The 18,836-nt window shown below is 37.9% G+C and overlaps 1 protein-coding gene across 1 annotated transcript in view; it reads right to left on the minus strand.

Moving 5' to 3' along the window:
* Positions 1-18,836, minus strand: part of ZFHX4 (zinc finger homeobox 4) — a 222,625-nt gene that overhangs the window by 4,122 nt on the left and 199,667 nt on the right. The window contains exons 7-10 of the mRNA XM_049781854.1: positions 15,304-15,431; positions 14,900-15,100; positions 14,234-14,351; positions 7,468-12,891 (exon numbers count right to left, since the gene is read on the minus strand). Of these exons, the coding sequence (XP_049637811.1) occupies positions 7,468-12,891; positions 14,234-14,351; positions 14,900-15,100; positions 15,304-15,431 (5,871 nt within the window). The remainder of the gene's footprint in view (positions 1-7,467; positions 12,892-14,233; positions 14,352-14,899; positions 15,101-15,303; positions 15,432-18,836) is intronic.

Raw genomic sequence — 18,836 nt, forward strand, 5'->3', positions numbered from 1 at the left:
TGGGATTCAATTACTCACACTAATGTAATGGCTGGTCAGGAGGGTATTAAAAAGCCATTTAAAATGATCTGAATGGTAGGGTGAGAAAGTAAGTAAATTCAGTTGATAACACAGTTATGACCTACATCGGATATCCTGAATATTTCTTAGATACAACATTATAGTTCTTAATATCACTTTCCAGTGATCCTAATCATTATTCTATTACTGTTGACTTTATACTCTATTATAATTTCTAATTTATTACTGACTGCTCAGCTTTTTGCATTCTTCTCTGATAAGTTTTAAAATAATTTCTCAGTAATATTAGTGGCAGATCGATCTTTCTTCCCTCCTTTCTTCCTTGCCTCCTTCTTTCCTTCCTATTAAGAAAGGCAAGTGTTCTTCCACAGCTATATCTCAAAATCTCTGGTGTCAATGTTTTCGAGAGGGTTGCTCCATTTGGCTGGTTGCTCCATTTATAGTTGCCACTCAAATGAATCTTCTTGTTTCAGTGGATCAACTTTAAATGTTAACTGATATAAATACTCAAAATGAAAAAAATAAGTTCTTGTACTTTAAGGTGAAATTGATAGCAAGTATATATATTATAAACGATTGGTATAATATTCTTAATAAATTTAAATTAAAATGGCTTAAACTTTGTAAATATATGAATGGATAAAAATCCTTGATTACTAATCAAATTGCTAAACTACTCTGCTTGGTTATATTTATCTTTTATCAATTTGCTTGTGTCTAAAATTTTTTTCTGCGTCTAAAATTTTATCTGCAAGGAAAAATGGTATGGGTACAGCTGGTTTTTAAAGATTTGGCATGTACAAAATTATTTTAGAGATGTGTTCCTTAAATGGTTTGGCTTTATAGTTTCTTGATGATTTATTCTCTTTTCCATTGAATAGAGGATAATGTGTTAAAAGAATAATACATAATTTTAGAATGTCAGGGCTAAGGGACCCAGAGGAAGAAGTCATATTCCAAAGAGAAGAGTTTTCTATGTTTTATTAGAATAATTTTACATTGATAGTTTCTTTTGTCTGTATTTAAAGTCAAATTATTAGTCTAATGCAACTGGACTTAAACAATTGGACCTTCAACCAAAACATCACTTTCCACCCATACTTCCCTTTGCTTTCTCTGTGGAAATTGCTGACTTGCCACATTTTCTTTTGTACATCAGAATTTATTTAGTTACTTGTTTTTGTTTGGGGGCCACCCCCCAGCAATGGTCACCAATTTCTGACTTAGGTATTACCTTGGTGGTGCTCATGGGGGACCATATGGAATGCTTTGGATTGAACTCAGGTCAGCTGTATGCAAGACATGCACCCTCCCTGCCTTACCCTACTCTATTTCCAGCTCCCATGATATCAGAATTTAAAACAAAAGAAATGTAAAGAAACTAAGAAACATTTATAAAAACACCACACTTTTATAGGAAGGATTCATAGCTATCAACTCAGCCTTTCCTAGTGGATTGGGTCAATAATATCCCTTCTAGAAGTCATATAATAAAGTAATGGGGGTTTTCATTCGCCTGCAAAAGGAACCCCAAGTACTGTAGTCAGAGTCTTGGGGATTTTGAAAAATTTATCATCTTTAAAGTAAGTTGACTCAATATTGTGAGTCAAATAACCAGTTTCTAAGTACCTTTAGAAAAAAAAGATATAGGATAAAGATAATGAAAACCTTTGTAATGTCAACTAGTAAAAACCTGTAAAATTTTGCAGCTACAAAAATCAGTAACCAACTCATTAAAAAAAAAAATAGAAGAGAAAATTCTAAATAGTAACCATAAAAAGTGGTGATAACTACAATGAAAATTACCAAATACCATTTTTCCCCTGATTTGATTTTTTGTAGTTTTTTTCTTTAATTTTTTTTATTTTTATAAATTCTTCTTGAATCACTGTGAGATACGCAAATACAATGTTATCCATGATTGATTTTCAATCATACTATGTAAAACATCCTTCATCAGTGCATATTTACTGCTACTAATGTCTCCTTTCCCTCCCACCCTCTTCCTTGCCCTCTCCACTGCCCACCACTATTGTAGACATTTTTGTTTATTCTCTCTATCTCTCTTCCTTTTTTTCTTTTCAACACTGTAGTTTGCAATATTTTTAGTTAAGGGGTATCATGTATATCACTTTATCTCCTCTCAGAACCCAATTCTTGTTTAGATGGATCATTTCCAACTATCTTTGTCATAGCAGTCCCTTTTCTACCCTAACTGTAATCCCACTATTTATGGCGAGCTACCTACCATGGACTGGTCTTCCTGGATCTCATCCTATTGTCTTTAGATAATACATATTATCTATTTTTATATTTTAAAAATGAGTGTGATTATTATATATCTATCCCTCCCCATGTGACTCATCTCAGCATAATACTCTCCATACCTATCTATGAATAAGCAAGTTGCATGTCTATTTTTTTCTAATAGCTGCATAGTATTCCATTATATAGATGTACCATAGGTTCTTTATCCAATCATCTGTTCTAGATATTTAGGTTGTTTCTAGATTCTGGCTACTGTGAATAGTGCTGCAATGAATAGAGAAGGGCAGAAGTCTTTTCTGTATTGTGTTTGTGGGTTCCTAAGGTATATTCCTAAGAGTAGTATTGCTGGATCATATAGAAGTTCACATTTTTATTTTTTGAGGAACATCCATGTTGTATTCCAAAAAGGCTGGGTCAGTAGGTAGTCCACCAGCATTAACTTTTGTACTATTTCTCTAGACCCTAGCATACTCTTTTGGTGGTTCATTATTTCTTTAAATTTAACACAAATTATTATCATTAAGGCAATGTGCTTACAATGGTGTTGACATTTATGGTCTTGTTTACAGTCAGGTCCATTTTATTTAAAACTTATTGATGTGGAGGCCACATTGTGTGATGCTCTGATGCATGGAACCACTTGGTGAATATCAGGGATTATACCCAGTTGCTCACATAGGCAAGATATATGTTTTCCATCAACTGATCAATATCCTTAGCCCCAAATTTTATGTATATTGACAATTTATAATGCTAAAATATTTTGTTTTTTATTCCCTAATACTGATTACAATTCTTTGAAATTTTATCCAGAGAACAAATTTTTTAATATAAAACCCCATGCTATCATCATTTTCATTGACTTTTTTGATTTCCTGATATAGGTGCTTATCCCTCAAAGTGCAGTTCAAAGAAGAAAATGCCTCTCTTCTAATAAGCTATTTACTGTGCAGATATCTTTAATCTGGAATTCCCAGAAGGAAAATGTGTTTTTAGGTGAAATAAAATTATTAAATATACACAAGGCTAAAGAAGTTTTTGTGCTAAAATTGCTAAGAATGACTCATATGTAGATTTAATCCAAATGTGCAAGTAAATTAAACAAAGTATGAGAAAAATGTGAAAGGCATGTTCTAAAGTTCCATTTAAGGAAACTGTGTTAGGCAGTATTTCCAAACACTAATGGAACATATAAAAATCAAACATCACTTAAAACAATAAAGTAAATAAGTTAAATATAGAAATCAGTTTTTTTTCCTATTCATTTTGAGAAAAATGCCAAAAAAAACTAACATCCTACAATATAAAATGTAAAGTTTTCTAACTTGTTCCAGGTGTGCAGGATTGAATTTTTCTATTGTTACTTTCTTTTTGTGTGTGTGTGTGTGTGTGTGTGTGTGTGTGTGTGTGTGGTTTGAATATGATTATGATAGAAAAGAGTACATTGGAAAACTTTAAAAACAGAAAATAATTTCATTTATTTAAAAATGTATAATAGAAAATAGTGACTCTGAACATAGGGCAGAATGAGGACACAAGCGCACATAATGTAAATTACATGAAAGAGCTTACTTTGTGATTATCAGGGACTAAATAATTGGACAATTTCTTGGAAGCCTAATCTTAGAATAGAAGGTCATTTTGTGAGGATTAAAGCTGATATACCAGAAAAGCCAATCTACATGTCTTCCCTTTCCCCAAGTAAGTTAGACATTTAAGTTGGAAAAGTTATATGTTAATAAGTATAAAAACTGAACAATAACTTAGCAGTCAAGTCAACTTGAGCATGGACATTAGAATCGGATGTATTAATGTTAAGGCACATATTATATTTACTGGAGCTTCTTCCTAGTAATTTCCTTAGGAACAACACTTTGCAGTCCATGCTATAGTGTTCGTAAATAAAAACTTTCCCTAATAGGATCCCTCTACAAAATATTTTTAAATGAAGACTTTTGCATCACAGGATCCTTTTAAATAGGTCCAAATGAACACATCAGAGTTTTAAAAATTGTTCATGTTAACAAATCGTTTGTTGTAAAACCCTGGTACATATGAAAAATACAGAACAATTCAAGTTGAATTTCTTTCCTAGACATTTTTGATGAATTATTTGATGAGAATTACTATAGTAGAAGGATTATAGAAAGACACAGAAATACATGAGGCCAGTATTGGGGTGCTGAGAGATAGTACAGCAGGTAGAGTATATGCCATACATAGGTCTGACCTGCATTCCATTTCAGCATCAGGAATGGTGCACTGAGCCCATCAGGAGTGATCCCTGAGTTCAGAGCCAGTAGTAAGCCCTGAGATGCTTGCCCTTCCCCCCTCCCCCCCAAAAAAACATTTTAAGTTTTACCTACCATAGAAAGATTCAATTAAAAATAAAGTGTTGAATTGAAAGTTTAGGAACTTAGTTTCTCAGACTAGGCCTTGCTGGTAAATTCTGTGCTAATGTTTAAATCACTCACACACGCACACACACACACACATGCACACACACACACATACACAACACACACACACACCTGATTCAAGAGAAAGGCTGGTAGTCATACACACTGGCCTTTCTATAATTTTTTCCAATAGGTTGTGGGTTCATAAATAAATAAGGCAACAGATACATAGCACTGCATTTCTCAATAACCAGATCATCTGAAATTTTGCTTAAAAAGGTCCCCCACTGAGAACTATTAATAGATCTATAATATAGTGAAAAGATGTAAATTGCACTTATATGTAGAATGAAGAAACGAGGCTGAGTCCATAAACATCAAAAAGGCTGGGCCAGTAAATATTCCACCAGCATTTACTTTTGTACTATTTCTTTAGACCCTAATGTACTTTTGTGATGGTTCATTATTTCTTTAAGTATAAAATTATTACTATTAAGCAATGTGCTTACAATGGTGTTGACATTTATGGTTTTATTTACAGTCAGGTCCATTTTATTTCAAACTTATTGATGTGGAGGCCACATTGTGTGGCCTTCTTCTCTTTCTCCTCATTTTCTTACTCATGGAACTTCGGTACCAATTTCATAATGACAAAACATAAGGGCAGCCAACTAAAGTCAGCCAAGTAAAGACTGCCTGCTACAGTGGAGAGAAAAGCACAGTGCTTAGAACACCACTTGGTTTGCAGGTGAGAAATTGCCATCAATCAAAGTTGTTTGATAGATTAAAGGCACTGAAACTGCAATTGTTTCCAGTCTCTGTGGTTAAATCACTTTTTACTCAAAAACAAAAATTTATTTCATCCTTTAGATAATTGTAAAAGTTCTAGATCTGTTCATAAGTTTTCCCATATTAAAATTATGTAGAAGAAACAATTACTTTACATATTTATCATAGGAAATTTCTGTATAAAGTCATTTTTATCTTTTCTTTTACATATATTTTTAAATTTTGGGGCCACATCTGGTGATGCTCAGGGATAACTCCTGGCAATGCTAAGGGGTCATATGTGGTGCTGGGGATTTAACCATAGTTGGCAGTGTGTAAGGCAATTGCTTTACCCCTGTACTATTTTTCTAGTCACCAGATAAAACACTTTTTATGTATCAATCACTTATCATAGTGATAGATTACATAGAACTATAACTAGTATGTTCATATGCAAAAAAGAATCAGCTATAGCACTTTTCTTAACAGTTCTATTTAATTTAATTAAAATTCACAAATAAATATAAAATTATGATCATATATGACTCCAAAATAGGCAAATGATTAAGCCCAAGATATTATCAGGGCAGGAGTAGCTTTCGGCACAGTAGTTAAAGAAGAAGAAACTGAAGAGATTTTCCTGGTATATTTTTCTTCATATGTGTAGATCTTTCTGCTTCTCCCTAATGTGAACAAGTTGTTCAAAACAGGCAATCAGAAAAGCTATCAGCGACCAAGAAGTTGTCTGAAAGCAGTTTTCATGTCTCCAAAGTTAAAGGCTAAAATAGGGTTATCTTACAAAGATCACGCTGCAGATTTTTGTAAGAAGAGATTGATACTGAAAATATTAAAACTTATATGAGGGACTGAAGAAATACCACAGGCAGTAGCAAGAACATACTGTTCTTGCATGTGGCTGACCCAGGTTTGATCCTCAACATTTAATATTGTTCCCTGAGCACTGCCAGATATGATATACAGTACAGAGCCAAAATTGAAAATAAAAAAAAAGCTTTGCTTTGTGTTTTGTAAATATTTGCTCCGTGTATATCTCCTTACAGCAAGATATTCTTTTACAAAAGAAAAATCACTAACTTGAAAAATAAAACATGAAAATTCTAGAGAACCAGTTTATCTTGAACAATAAGCAATATTTTTCCATGTTGAGACATGATTGCTTAACACATTATATTCAATTTTTTTCAATCTAATATAATATAATTCTATGCTTATTCACATAACATAAGCTGCACGAAATATAATTGAGTAGTTTGTTTTGATGAACAAAAAATTGAATTAGTCCTCTGGGGTTGTTGCTTTTAGCAGCTTTACAACTGTGTACCTCAATTTTAAACTCTGACTTGGGAAGTGGGTAGAAAACCTGGGTTATTACTAATATATTCCTAAGATTTTGAATTTAAGACATTTTCAGGTTGTTAGATAACAAGCAGCAATGAATGTTTCCCAAAATATCAAAACCTTACAGCGTGCTGAATTAATATCATCACAGATCTTATGTATTAGTAGTTAATTTTAAACATAAGCTTTATTGCCTGGCAGGTGCAATGTGGGTGAATTCTTGTGCCTAAAGGGTTCTTAACTTTTTAACTTGCTGTCATTTCTGAAAGAAAAGCAACTAAAAAGGAACTCTTAAAACAAGATGCCCCAATCTTTGAGATAAACATAAATTAAGATGTCGATGAATGCCTTACACTGAATGCTTTTCTTTCTTACTGTGTAGCAAATATTAAGCCATGCTTTGTGCTGAAATGAGTAAAGAAAAGTAATATTCCTAAGACATAAATCTCTTGCTTCACCTTTACTAGCATCATTTTTCTGCACAGGTTTAGGTTAACTTTCTTTCTGGTTAATAATATAACCAGTAAAATGTGTATTTCAGATTATCATTTCACATACTGGAAAAAATTAAATCCAATTATACTCTATTCTTGGTTATCAGTGATAGCAAGTTATTTAATTAACTGAACTGACCCTCCCTGAAATGACTTACTGTTTGAATTTTGTGGAAATCCAGGCAAGGAGGATGGACCATTCATTCCAGGTATAAGGACTGGAGGAAGGCCAGGGAGTCCTGGATAGGCTGCTGGCAGACTGATGCCATGGAGAGAACCGTTGTCCATCATGCTTGGCTGCTGTACTGCTAAGCCCAGCACATCTGAAGCTTTCTTTATCCGATCAAGTTCTTGCTGTGCCATCAGTTGTCTGACGGTAGTTGGAGCCAAGTAATCTTTCTCCCGGTCAAGCTGACTCCCAACAGTCTCCCTCACTTTTGAAATATGCTGTTTGGAGAAAATATGATCTCGGATGGACAAGCGGGCAGAGTATTTCACCCCACAGAGAGTACACTCAGGTTTTGTGCCTTCCGTTCCACTTTGATTGATCATGAAAGGCTTCCCTATGTTAATTTTAAATTTCTTTTCCTTTGCCCTGGCATTTTGGAACCACACCTGAACCACGCGTTTGGGCAAACCAATTTCATTCCCCAGCATTTCACATTCTTGCATGGTTGGAGTTCGGTAGTCACTAAAACAAGCCTTGAGCACTTTGAGTTGAAGATTACTCATTTGGGTTCGGAAACGCTTGTGACCCGGTCTATCATTGCTTTTGGATTTGAAAGGGTTACTGGACCCAAATGGATTGGGCGAACTGGGGTCAGCTATGCTGGATGTTTCGCTGCGGTCAGCATTATCATCAGGATCATCTGTGATGTAAAAACTTTGGTCATGGTCACCATCTTTGTCATTAAAATGTATTGAGGGACTCGTGAGAGAAAAGAGAAATTTTTCATCGCACACATCCGGGGTGGGTGTGTTTGCAGTTTTTGGCAAAGTATCTAGAGTTTTGGGTTCTTTAGGAGATAATGCAGGTTTTATATCTCCAGAACTTCCAGTGGTGTTTTCCATTTCGGCGTTGCCCTCATCCCCAGTGGTGGCATCACTGATCGCTGTATTAATCGAAGAAGTCTCATCGAAATCGGGTTTGTTTTGATCATACCCAGATTCAGCAGGAGGGGCATTTAAATTCTCAACATCCTCAGAACATTCTGCTTTGAAAGAAGAAGGGCTTAAAAGATTCTTTGGTGACAGTTCAGCTGTTTTACTAACAGGTGTGGATACTGTAGAAGCCAACTCATTCTCACTTGAGAGGTCAATCTTAGTCAAGGGTAAGGATGGATAGTCAAAATAAATATATTTCTGTGGACTCTCCCCTCCATCTTCCGTGGAGATTAAAGGGCTGGGGGGCAAGCTGTAGCCAGCCTGCTTTCCTTCATTCCAGTGCCTAGAGCGAATGTGGCTTTCCAAGGCTGACTTGGCCTTGAAAAGGGCTCGGCAAAAGGGACATCGTTTATGAGACTGAGCTGGACCCACAGCCCGAAACTGGCCTTTGCGCTCTCTGGCCCGAGTATTCTGAAACCAGACTTGCACCACTCTCTTTTTGAGCCCCACTTCTCGTGCAATGTGATCCAGCATTTTTCGGGTGGGATTGGAGTCCAGCAAGTACTTCTCATAGAGGATTTCCAGTTGTTCAGGGGTGATTGTGGTTCTTAAGCGTTTATCTCGGTGTTGGTCTTCACCGCTATTTCCACCCTCCTTCTCACTGTTGTTGTTCTCTTCCTTCTCATCCAGTTTCCTTTTGAGGGAAGCAGCAACAGTGGCTGGGGCTGTGGGATGGGAAGAACCAGTCTGTGGGGGCATCTGGGTAAGAGAACCACTCAGCAGCTGGCCGGTCATGAGTGGGTTGTTGGGGTCGAAGATCATGTAGGGCATGTCCATGGGCCGTTCCAAGAATGGAGAGTGGAGAAATTGGTTTTGAGCAGCTAGGAAGTGCATGTGCTGATGCTCCTGCCACAGTTCCAGAGTTGGGAAGGCAACTGTACACTGATCACATTGGTACTGGAGTAACTGCGGAGGTAGACTGTTCTGGAGAGAAGTCATAGAAATTTGCAGTGGGCTAGAAGGGACTGGGGGCTGAGAGGCCGAGGGAGGTCTGCCAATAAGTTGGGGTTGTTTTGGTGGTTGTGGCTGTGTCTGGACAGTGGACGAGGCCTGTGATGGTTCTGAAGACGTTGATGCTAATGGCAAGGTTGGCTTGGTGCCTTGGGAAGGGAGAGAGGGGTCATTCTGCTTTGGCTTTTCATTGGGATACTCAGGCTTGGGAGATGTCTTCTCAGGTTCTGGTTTGGGTGATGGAACCAAGGGGGTACTAGCTCCAGAGCCAGCACTAGCTGCAGGCACTGCAGCATTTTTGGCTGTCTCTGTTTGGCTAGACATGGCACAATGCTTGTACACGACTTGGTCTGTAGCATCCATGGAGTCTTCTGTTTGACTTTCATCTTGGGCATCATCATCTTCATCCTTGTAACACTGCTTTTTCTGATGCGTGATCAGGTCAAAGATCCTGGGGAAAACCACATTGCACTTTTTACACTGGTACTGCATGTTGCTGGTTCGAATGTACCGTTCATTTGTGAGTTCTCTCTTTTCATTGTCCTTGGTTTCTGCTTGATTCTCATAGCTCTTCCTTGCCTTCTGACGGGCATTCTGGAACCAGACGACAATAACCCGGGTAGGGAGATTGAGAACGGTGGAGAGTTGTTCTATCTCATCGTCTTTTGGGTAAGCATTTGTGTCAAAGAAATCTTGTAGAACCCTAAGCTGGTAGTCTGTGAATCTGGTTCTGGAGGACCTTTTGCTGAAGGATGCGTCGGATTTGTAATGTTCCAAGGAAGAAGGCTGGGGGTCAATTCTGATATCTTCTAAAACAGTTATGGGTGGGTTACTGAAGTTGTAGGGTGAGTCTTTATTCCTCTGCCTTTCCTTGAAAAGCGTATTCCGAAACCAGTGCTTGATGACTTTCTGAGACAGGCCTGACTTCTCTGCCATTTCTTGGATCTGTTCCTCGCTGGGAGAATTGTTGATGTCAAAATAGGCCCTGAGGATTTTCAGTTGATCGTCGGTGATCCTCGTCCTTGGCCGCTTGAACTGAGAGTGCCTTAAAAAGTTGGGATCCAGTCCGAGCTGCTGTTGGCAGAGCTGGGTGAGATCTGCTGAGAGTGCGTCCATCTGTGGCAGCTGCAGGGCCAGCTGGGGTGGCAGGGCAGGGTGCTGGACTGGTTGCATCATGATGGAAGGGAAGAGTGGCAGGTCCAGAGAAACAGGCAGCTGCACCGGTGGAGGGGGTGCTGTTGGGGGTGGTGGTGGTGGTGGAGGCGGTGGTGGAGGTGGTGGTGGTGGTGGAGGTGTCGGTGGAGGTGCCTGGAGAGGAGCAGAAACAGCACTGGGCAGTTTCACTTGTCCTATGGGAGAAGGCTGTGGGGGGGCTGGAGGAAGTGGGGGTGGTGGAGGGGGTGGTGGTGGTGTTTCTGGAGAAGAGGGGGAAATTGGATAGAGCTTGTCATAGGCCTCCCGGTACTGGCGAGCGAATTTCTCTAATGCACCACAGGGAAAAAACTGCCCATGTACATGTTCTTGGTGACTCTTCAAAATCAGAACATTGGAAAAGAGTTTGCCACAAGTGCCACATTCCAGTTTGTCTGTGTTCTCACCTTCACTGCTTTTGCTCTTCTTCTGGACCTTCTGCCGGTTTTCATTGTACTGAATGACGAGTTCAAAACCAAAGTTTTCTAGCAAAGCTTTGGCTGCATTGCCTCTGGCCCCTGAAGCTATCCGGGGTGGCAGAAAGGATGGCTCAGAGGAGGATTTTTGCTTCTTTAGGTCTTTACCATCTTTCAGTCCTTCTCCTTCAATCAGAAAGTCTTGCTTTGGCTTGTCTTGTTTCTCAGCAATGTCTTCTGCCTCCTTGTATGTTGGCACGTCCTTCAGAATTGGGCACTCTGCACTGGCTATGTTCATGGGTTCTTGTTTCAAGACTTTGCTTTGCTGCTGCTGCTGTTGCTGTTGTTGTTGCTGTTGTTGCTGTTGCTGCTGCTGCTGTTGCTTTTGGGATTGCAGCTGGGGTTGTGTGGCCTGGTACTGTTGTGCTTGTTGCTGTAAGAGCTGGAGCTGAGTCTGGCCAACGTGATGCTGTGTTTGAATCTGCTGTTTCAAGTCTTCTAGCAAGGAGCCAGCCATTCCTGTCATCCCAGGCATCCCAAAGGTGGCGGGGCTGGGCAGGCCCAAATCTGGTCCCAAGCTAAATTCTGTCCCTGGTATATAGAAAGGAAAGAGAAACTGAGGCTGCTGAAACTGCAGCAGGGCTTCTGGGGTCATGGGAAAATGAGGCAAAAAGGCTGGGTTGAGAAACTGAGGCTGAAAAAATGCAGCTTGCTGTTGTAACTCGTGTTGAAGTTGCATCTGAATCTGTGCTGGTGACTGGGGTGGGTGATGCGGAGTCTGAGCAGACATTAAGTCTGGCGTCTGCTTTTTATTTAGTTCTTTGGCATCTAAGTGGGTATCTTTGCTGCTTACTGCTGCTAAACTCATGGACTCTAACATTCCTTGGCCAGGACTATTCACATTGGTGGGGATGCTGTGCCCACTGGCCACATGGCTGCTTGGCTCCAGCTTTGCAGCCCTCGCCTTGGTCTGGTGGAGCACGGACCTCATATGGATTTCCAATGTGGAGCTTTGGCTGTAGGCAACGTTGCAGATGCTACACTTATAGGGCTTGTTATCTGTGCTGCTATTGGTTTCTTGAGGGACAGGACTGGAGGCCTCCTGCAAAACCTTTTTCAACTTATGCAGATGAGACACTGAATTATAGTGGACCAAGAGAATGTTCTTTTGGGTGAATGACTCTTTACACACTGTACATTTATATGGCCGAGATGGATCGAGGAATTTCTCCATCGTAAAATTGGGCCCTTTGCGAAAAGGTAAGGTCCGCTTTGGTTCAGAGCCCAGGTCATCAGGGATCGAGCTGCTATCGCTTCCTACTGGACTTGCCTTCCCTTCATGGTCCACCTCAAAGTCTCGCTCCATTTCCTGCTCCAAGGCATGGTCATCCTGGGTCATCGTTTCACTCTCTGCCCAAAGTTCACCATTGACTGGCAAGGAGGCATACAGCTGTTGAAGTTCGGCTTCACTCAGTTCAGGGTGGCCTGATTCCAAGTGTTTTTTTAAAGCTTGGAATGTACGGAAACTACGCTGGCAGAGGTTACACATCGTGGCGGCCCGGATTGCATGATACTGGGAATGTATTTGAAGCTTCTGCATCGTCTTAAAAGCCAAGCTACAGTGGTTACAGCGATACTTATAAACGTGGCGGTCAGAGACTGAGAGCGGCTGACGCTTTTGCTGTTCATTTAATGGATCTTGCAGAGTGTCAGGTATTTTCATCTCCTTACTGTTATTTTTATTCCATTCCGATACTTCCATGGACTCTTTTGTTAATTTTTGTTCCTCACACTTTATTTCCACGCCAGTCTTTGAATCATCCAGACCTGCTATACTTTTGTCATCCATCGGACTTTCACCTGGATAGAAGAAAACACAGAGTGTTTACAGAAAGAAAACTTAGTGTTTGAATACCAATAAATATTGTAACTAAGAGTCAAGAGCTTTCGGCTAAATTGGTTCTGTGATAAAATATTTATTGAGCGACCTTGTAACAAGTACTATACTGAGAAAAAGGAATTTAAATGTGGATAAGTTAGAATAGTAAGTAAGGTGCTTGCTTCACACGTGTCTGGCAGAGCCAGTTTTTTTTTTTTTTATTTAAACACCTTGATTACATACATGATTGTGTTTGGGTTTCAGTCATGTAAAGAACACCACCCATCACCAGTGCAACATTCCCATCACCAATGTCCCAAATCTCCCTCCTCCCCACCCGACCCCCACCTGTACTCTAAACAGGCTCTCCATTTCCCTCATACATTCTTATTATTAGGACAGTTCAAAATGTAGTTATTTCTCTAACTAAACTCATCACTCTTTGTGGTGAGCTTCCTGAGGTGAGCTGGAACTTCCAGCTCTTTTCTCTTTTGTGTCTGAAAATGATTATTGCAAGAATGACAGAGCCAGTATTAACCTGAACAACCTAGTGTTTTTCAGAGATGAAAACAAAATAAAAGAAAAAGAGTAAAATGAAAAAGAAAATGAATCACTCCTGATCTCAAAAATTTTAAAGTAAGGAATAAAAAAAAATATCAGGTAATTAAGATGCTATATCTTTGAGAAATCAAGCCACATGTGTGAATATTTAAATATTTTGAATATGTGAGTCATGAATTGTGATGTTTATAAAAGGGTTGATAAGAAGGCTATACATAGTGAAAAATACAATTCTATTAAATTTATTTCTACTCATTTTTCATTGGCAGCTCACAAACAATATGTGGTATCCTTACTATCATAAGGACCACAAAAAATAAAATTCATAGGGATTGGAGTTAAAATACAGTAGGTGGGGCAACTTTCTTACACTTAATCCACCCAAGTTTGGTCCTTTGTTTCCCCAGATGGTCCCCCAAGCACATCTAGGAATAATAATATCCGAGGACAAAATCAGGAATACGTCCTGAGCACAGTTGAGTGTGGTCCAAAAAACAGACAAACAAAAAAATAACCCATAGTTTATAGATGTACCATATTTGTTCTCTGGCCCTCATTAAAATTAAATATTTTTGCAGTGTCCAGGACAGAAGTTGAGGCCTGGCAGATAAGAAGCAGTTCCTTATCATTGAGCCAAATTCCCAGATCTCTGTATGCCCTCCCCCCCCCCCCGTCCATCTTTTGACAGTAATAATCTTGTAGCAATTTCACAAATGCAAGCTACCTAGGGGGTGTTATATAACTCTTTCTAGATTAGTTTACCTGAATATTTCCCAGATCCCTCAGCAGTTATGGCTGCAGGTGTGTCCCGCTCTGATTTTTCAGAGGTGGCAGCTGTCAGTAGCAAACTGTTTGGCATCATCACATCAGGGACAGGTACCTGTGAAAACCAAAGTGGTCCCTGTCAAAACTATCCCAGAAAGCATAAAGCCCATCATAGCTGTCTTTTTCACAGTGTAGTAGCACATGGTTTTCCAACCATAGCAGACACATATAGTGACTATCGCAAGCCATTGTTATTAATTCACATCTGAGACCAACAATGGTACAATGTCATATTCTTCGATTCTTTTTAAAATACATGCTATAGAAAATTTTCATACTACAGTTTTGGCTAGCTCTTTTTGTTATGATAGGAATAAAGTAGGAAACTTTATGATATCCACAAGTATTATTTAATTCTTAAGTAATTGTTAAATAAACACCATCAATATCAAAATAGACCACAAGATGTATGTTTTGGAATATGTTGTGTCTTGTAGCACAATTTTTCCTATGCAAAATAAAGAGAACATGTGAGTCATGCATTGTGATGTTTATAAAAAGGGTTATTAAGAAGGCTATCCATAGTGAAAAAATGCATTTCTATTAAACTTATTTCTACTCATTTTGCATTGGCAGCTCACAAACAAAATGTGGTTTCCTTACTGTCATAAGTAGCTTCTCTACACAGTCTGGAGATACACTGTGCAAATGAGTTAGATGCAGCTGGAGATGCATTTTGTTGCTGAGGACATCCTGGCAAAGGGGACAGCAGATGACAGGCTGCACGGAGTGCTGTGATAGGACATGCATCTGGATACGGCCTTGGTCCCTACTGTTGTAGTTGCAATAAGGACACTGATAGAACTGGAAAACAGCAAATAAACAAGGCCACATCAGTTCACATAATCTGATGACTTGGGAGCATCAGAAGCAATGAAACTTCATGATATTGCCAACTGTGATATTTGGAGACATTTAAAGAATTTAGAATCATTTGAGGCTCTGCAATAACTAGGAGTAATTTTTTTTTGTTAAGGATTCCCATGGGAAAAGGAAAAATTCTTTACCTGTTCGTGACAGAATTTATCTTCTGTGGGTTTTGTTCTTTTCTGTACTTCCTCTTCTTTAGCCAATAAGAGTGGCTGAGCTACCCCGGCCACACCAAGCTTTAGCTCCTTTTCTAGTGTGATTATTCCTGATTCAAAAAAAAAAAAATAGAATAAGAGGAACTTAAAAAGACTAACCAGGTCAAAATCTCAAAGACCTTATGTCTTTCAAATATCTCTAACTCTCCATCCACTGAATCATAAAAAGAACTGGAAAGGCATGTTTAAAAGATGCTTCTCTGAAAAGGAAAAAAAAAAAAAAGCACACTTCTATCTGTCCACTATGTCGACTTTATAAATATATTTTAAAATGTATGCCTGTCTCATGTTTAGATAACCTTAGATGACCTTGAAAAATTCATCAATATCACATGCTCTCTGATGCCTTAGAATGCCTTTATCACTTTAAATCCAATCTAGTCTCATTTGCAAAGGCTCTGCTACATAATAATTGTTTTTGCTAACATTAATTATGCCTCAGTAAAATTTTAGGCTATAATAGATGTTTAAAAATCTGAGAAAAGCTGACCAGTTGTAGTTCAAAACTAAAAGAATCTTTCATGTGGTAAATACAGGATTGTTTTTTAATTAACTGTCCATTACATAGCAGCTTCTGCATTTGTGATTTACTTTGATGTAGATGTTTCAGCAGTTGGCCACATATATTATAGTCCAAATCTTGAAAAGACAATTGTTTTATAAGGTTAATCTGAATATTTGGGGGCTAAAGACAATTTAAAATTTTGTCCAGATGAGCAATGTAATATGTAGGAACCTCACACACATCAAAGAAAAGAGTGTGATTCTAATTTTCCTAATCTAACAGAAAATTCTTTCCAGCATCAATTTTACCGATAATCTCCTCTGTGAGGCTGAATATTACAGTGACATTGGGTAGGCATGTCACATACATCTCACGACAAACACAAAACCTCATTTACCAGCCTTTCCAATCTCATCATAGCGCGGCATCATCTGACCTTTTTTCTGCTGTTTATTATGAGTATTTCTAATTTTAACTTTCAATTTTCACCATCTTCCAGTCAATTTGCAACTAAATTATTTCCAGGGTGAGGACACTATCACTGGACAACTGGGTGCAAATACATCTTGAAATGCAATGAAGCTAAACCATTGATTGCTATCAGACCTCGCGTAAATATAGAGTCTAGGCGTAATCTGATTGTATGCTGTGCATGAAGATTTATCTTGATTTTTTTTCAATCCACATACGGTTCATATAAATGAACAAATTGCACCTTATTGCAAAATAACCTAGTTTTAATTTAAAAGTAAGGTCAAGGATGTTACAGAAACAAATTAAAATGAATAAAATAACATTCATTTAGTATTTCTGATAAAGATGCATGTCTCATATAATTTCACATATTTCAAATTTGGAAACAAAAATAAATGAAATTACAAGAAAATAAAATTTAAATGACACAATGATAATATTTTAATTTCCTTGGATCTTAGGGAGGTCTTAGGTAGGGAATAGTGTTATGATTCTAATAAGTTATGCTGAAAACAATTTCTACATAATTTCACAAACATTATAAATTGTTATTTGACAGATGTAAAATGTAAATTTATCACATTTTTCTATAGAAACGTTTTCTCAAAAATGATTATTTTTAGACTTAATCTGTATTCGAATGAATTTAAATTCATTGAGAAATTGAGAAATTGCAACTTTTATGACATTGATTAAAATACACATATCTGACATAAATATGTCAATATAAATATTTTATTTAATTAATAATGCATTTTGATGACTTTGAAGTATTTAGAAGTAACACTAAGATTTATTATATTAATAATTTCAATATCTATCCTCATTCCACAGCATGAAATTTAGAATACTAAATTTGGTTTACTAAATTGCTAAAATTTGGTTTACTAAAACTATCTGGTATATTTAGAATACTAAATTTGGTTTACTAAATTGCTAAAATTTGGTTTACTAAAACTATCTGCTAAATTTCTTTTTAAATATACGAAAATCAGTGGCCAGAGCGATGGTGCAGAGATAGCACAATTGCCTTCTACGCGGCTGACCCAGGATAGACCATGGTTCGATTTCCCCAGCGTCCCATATAGTCCCCCAAGCCAGGAGCAACTTCTGAGCATATGAGTTATCCCTGAGCACTACGAGGTGTGCCCCCCCCCCCCAAAAATTGTACAAATCAAAGAGGAAAATATCTACCTATTGTACTTAGCATTAAAAGCTTCTTTTTTTCAATAAATAATATATTTTGGATATTCCAGGTATATGGTTTCAAAGGTGTTAAAGATTTTTAAAGAAAAAAAAACAATGTCTTAATAATATTTACAAATAAAATTTACTGGCTAATGGGGCTGGGAAGGTGGCGCTAGAGGTAAGGTGTCTGCCTTGCAAGCGAACGGACCGCGGTTCGATCCCCCGTTGTTCCATATTGTCCCCCCCAAGCCAGGGGCGATTTCTGAGCGCATAGCCAGGAGTAACCCCTGAGAGTCAAATGGGTGTGACCTCCCCAAAAAAAAAGAAAAAAGAAAAATTTACTGGCTAAGGTATCAGATCATGTTGTATAAAACTGTTATTGTTTACATAAAAACTGTTGATACAGTAAATACATGAAAGTATTTTTTCACTTTCACAAGTGTTGACTTTATTCTTACACTTATATATACATTAAATTTCAGTCCATATCCATACCCAAATCTTAGTTCTCACTTTTGTTCTTATCTTCTTTACCCTTCCCAGGAGAGTCACAATTGTATCCATTCAATTTAGGCAGCTGACTCTGGGACAAGTAGAAGGAACATAACTTGAACATGGAAGCTCTTTTTTATTGTGGGGGGATTGGGTCACACTCAGAGGGGCTTAGGGTTTACTCCTGGCTCTGTACTCAGAAATCGCTCCTGGCAGGTTTGGGGGACCATATGAAATGCTGGGTTTGAACCTGAGTCTATCCTGGGTTGGCTACATGCAAGGTAAACATCCTACCATTGTACTATCGCTCCAGCCCTTTTCTTCTTTCTTTATTTCTTTTTTCTTTTAATTAAAACCATTGTGATTTACAAAGTCCTTCATAGTTGGGTTTCAGACAGAAAATATAAATCACAGTGACTAAATAAAAACTGGTAAAGAAAAAAAAAATAAAAAAAAAAGAAAAAAACAAAAAGAAAAAACTGGTAAAGAAATAAATAATCAGAAAAAAAACAAGACTCTGCCTTATTCTGTGAAAATGTAAGATTCACAATGATGCTGGTGTGTCTGTGTGAGGCACACTGGTGGCGCACACAGGCACGTGACATAACATAAATTGCAGTGCCAGCGTCAGTGTGTTAAATGCTCCCCATTTATAAATAAAAATATTTTCTCTTCAGAACATACTATTATATCATTTCTTTATATGGTTTTGCATGCAAAGTAGAATTGTTGGCTGCCAAATAAGGAGTCAGTCCAAGTCTCTGTAGTATCAAACAACGTCACATGCAGTAAAAAG

The sequence above is a fragment of the Suncus etruscus genome, chromosome 10 (genome assembly GCF_024139225.1).
Source record: "Suncus etruscus isolate mSunEtr1 chromosome 10, mSunEtr1.pri.cur, whole genome shotgun sequence".
Classification (NCBI taxonomy): Eukaryota; Metazoa; Chordata; class Mammalia; order Eulipotyphla; family Soricidae; genus Suncus; species Suncus etruscus.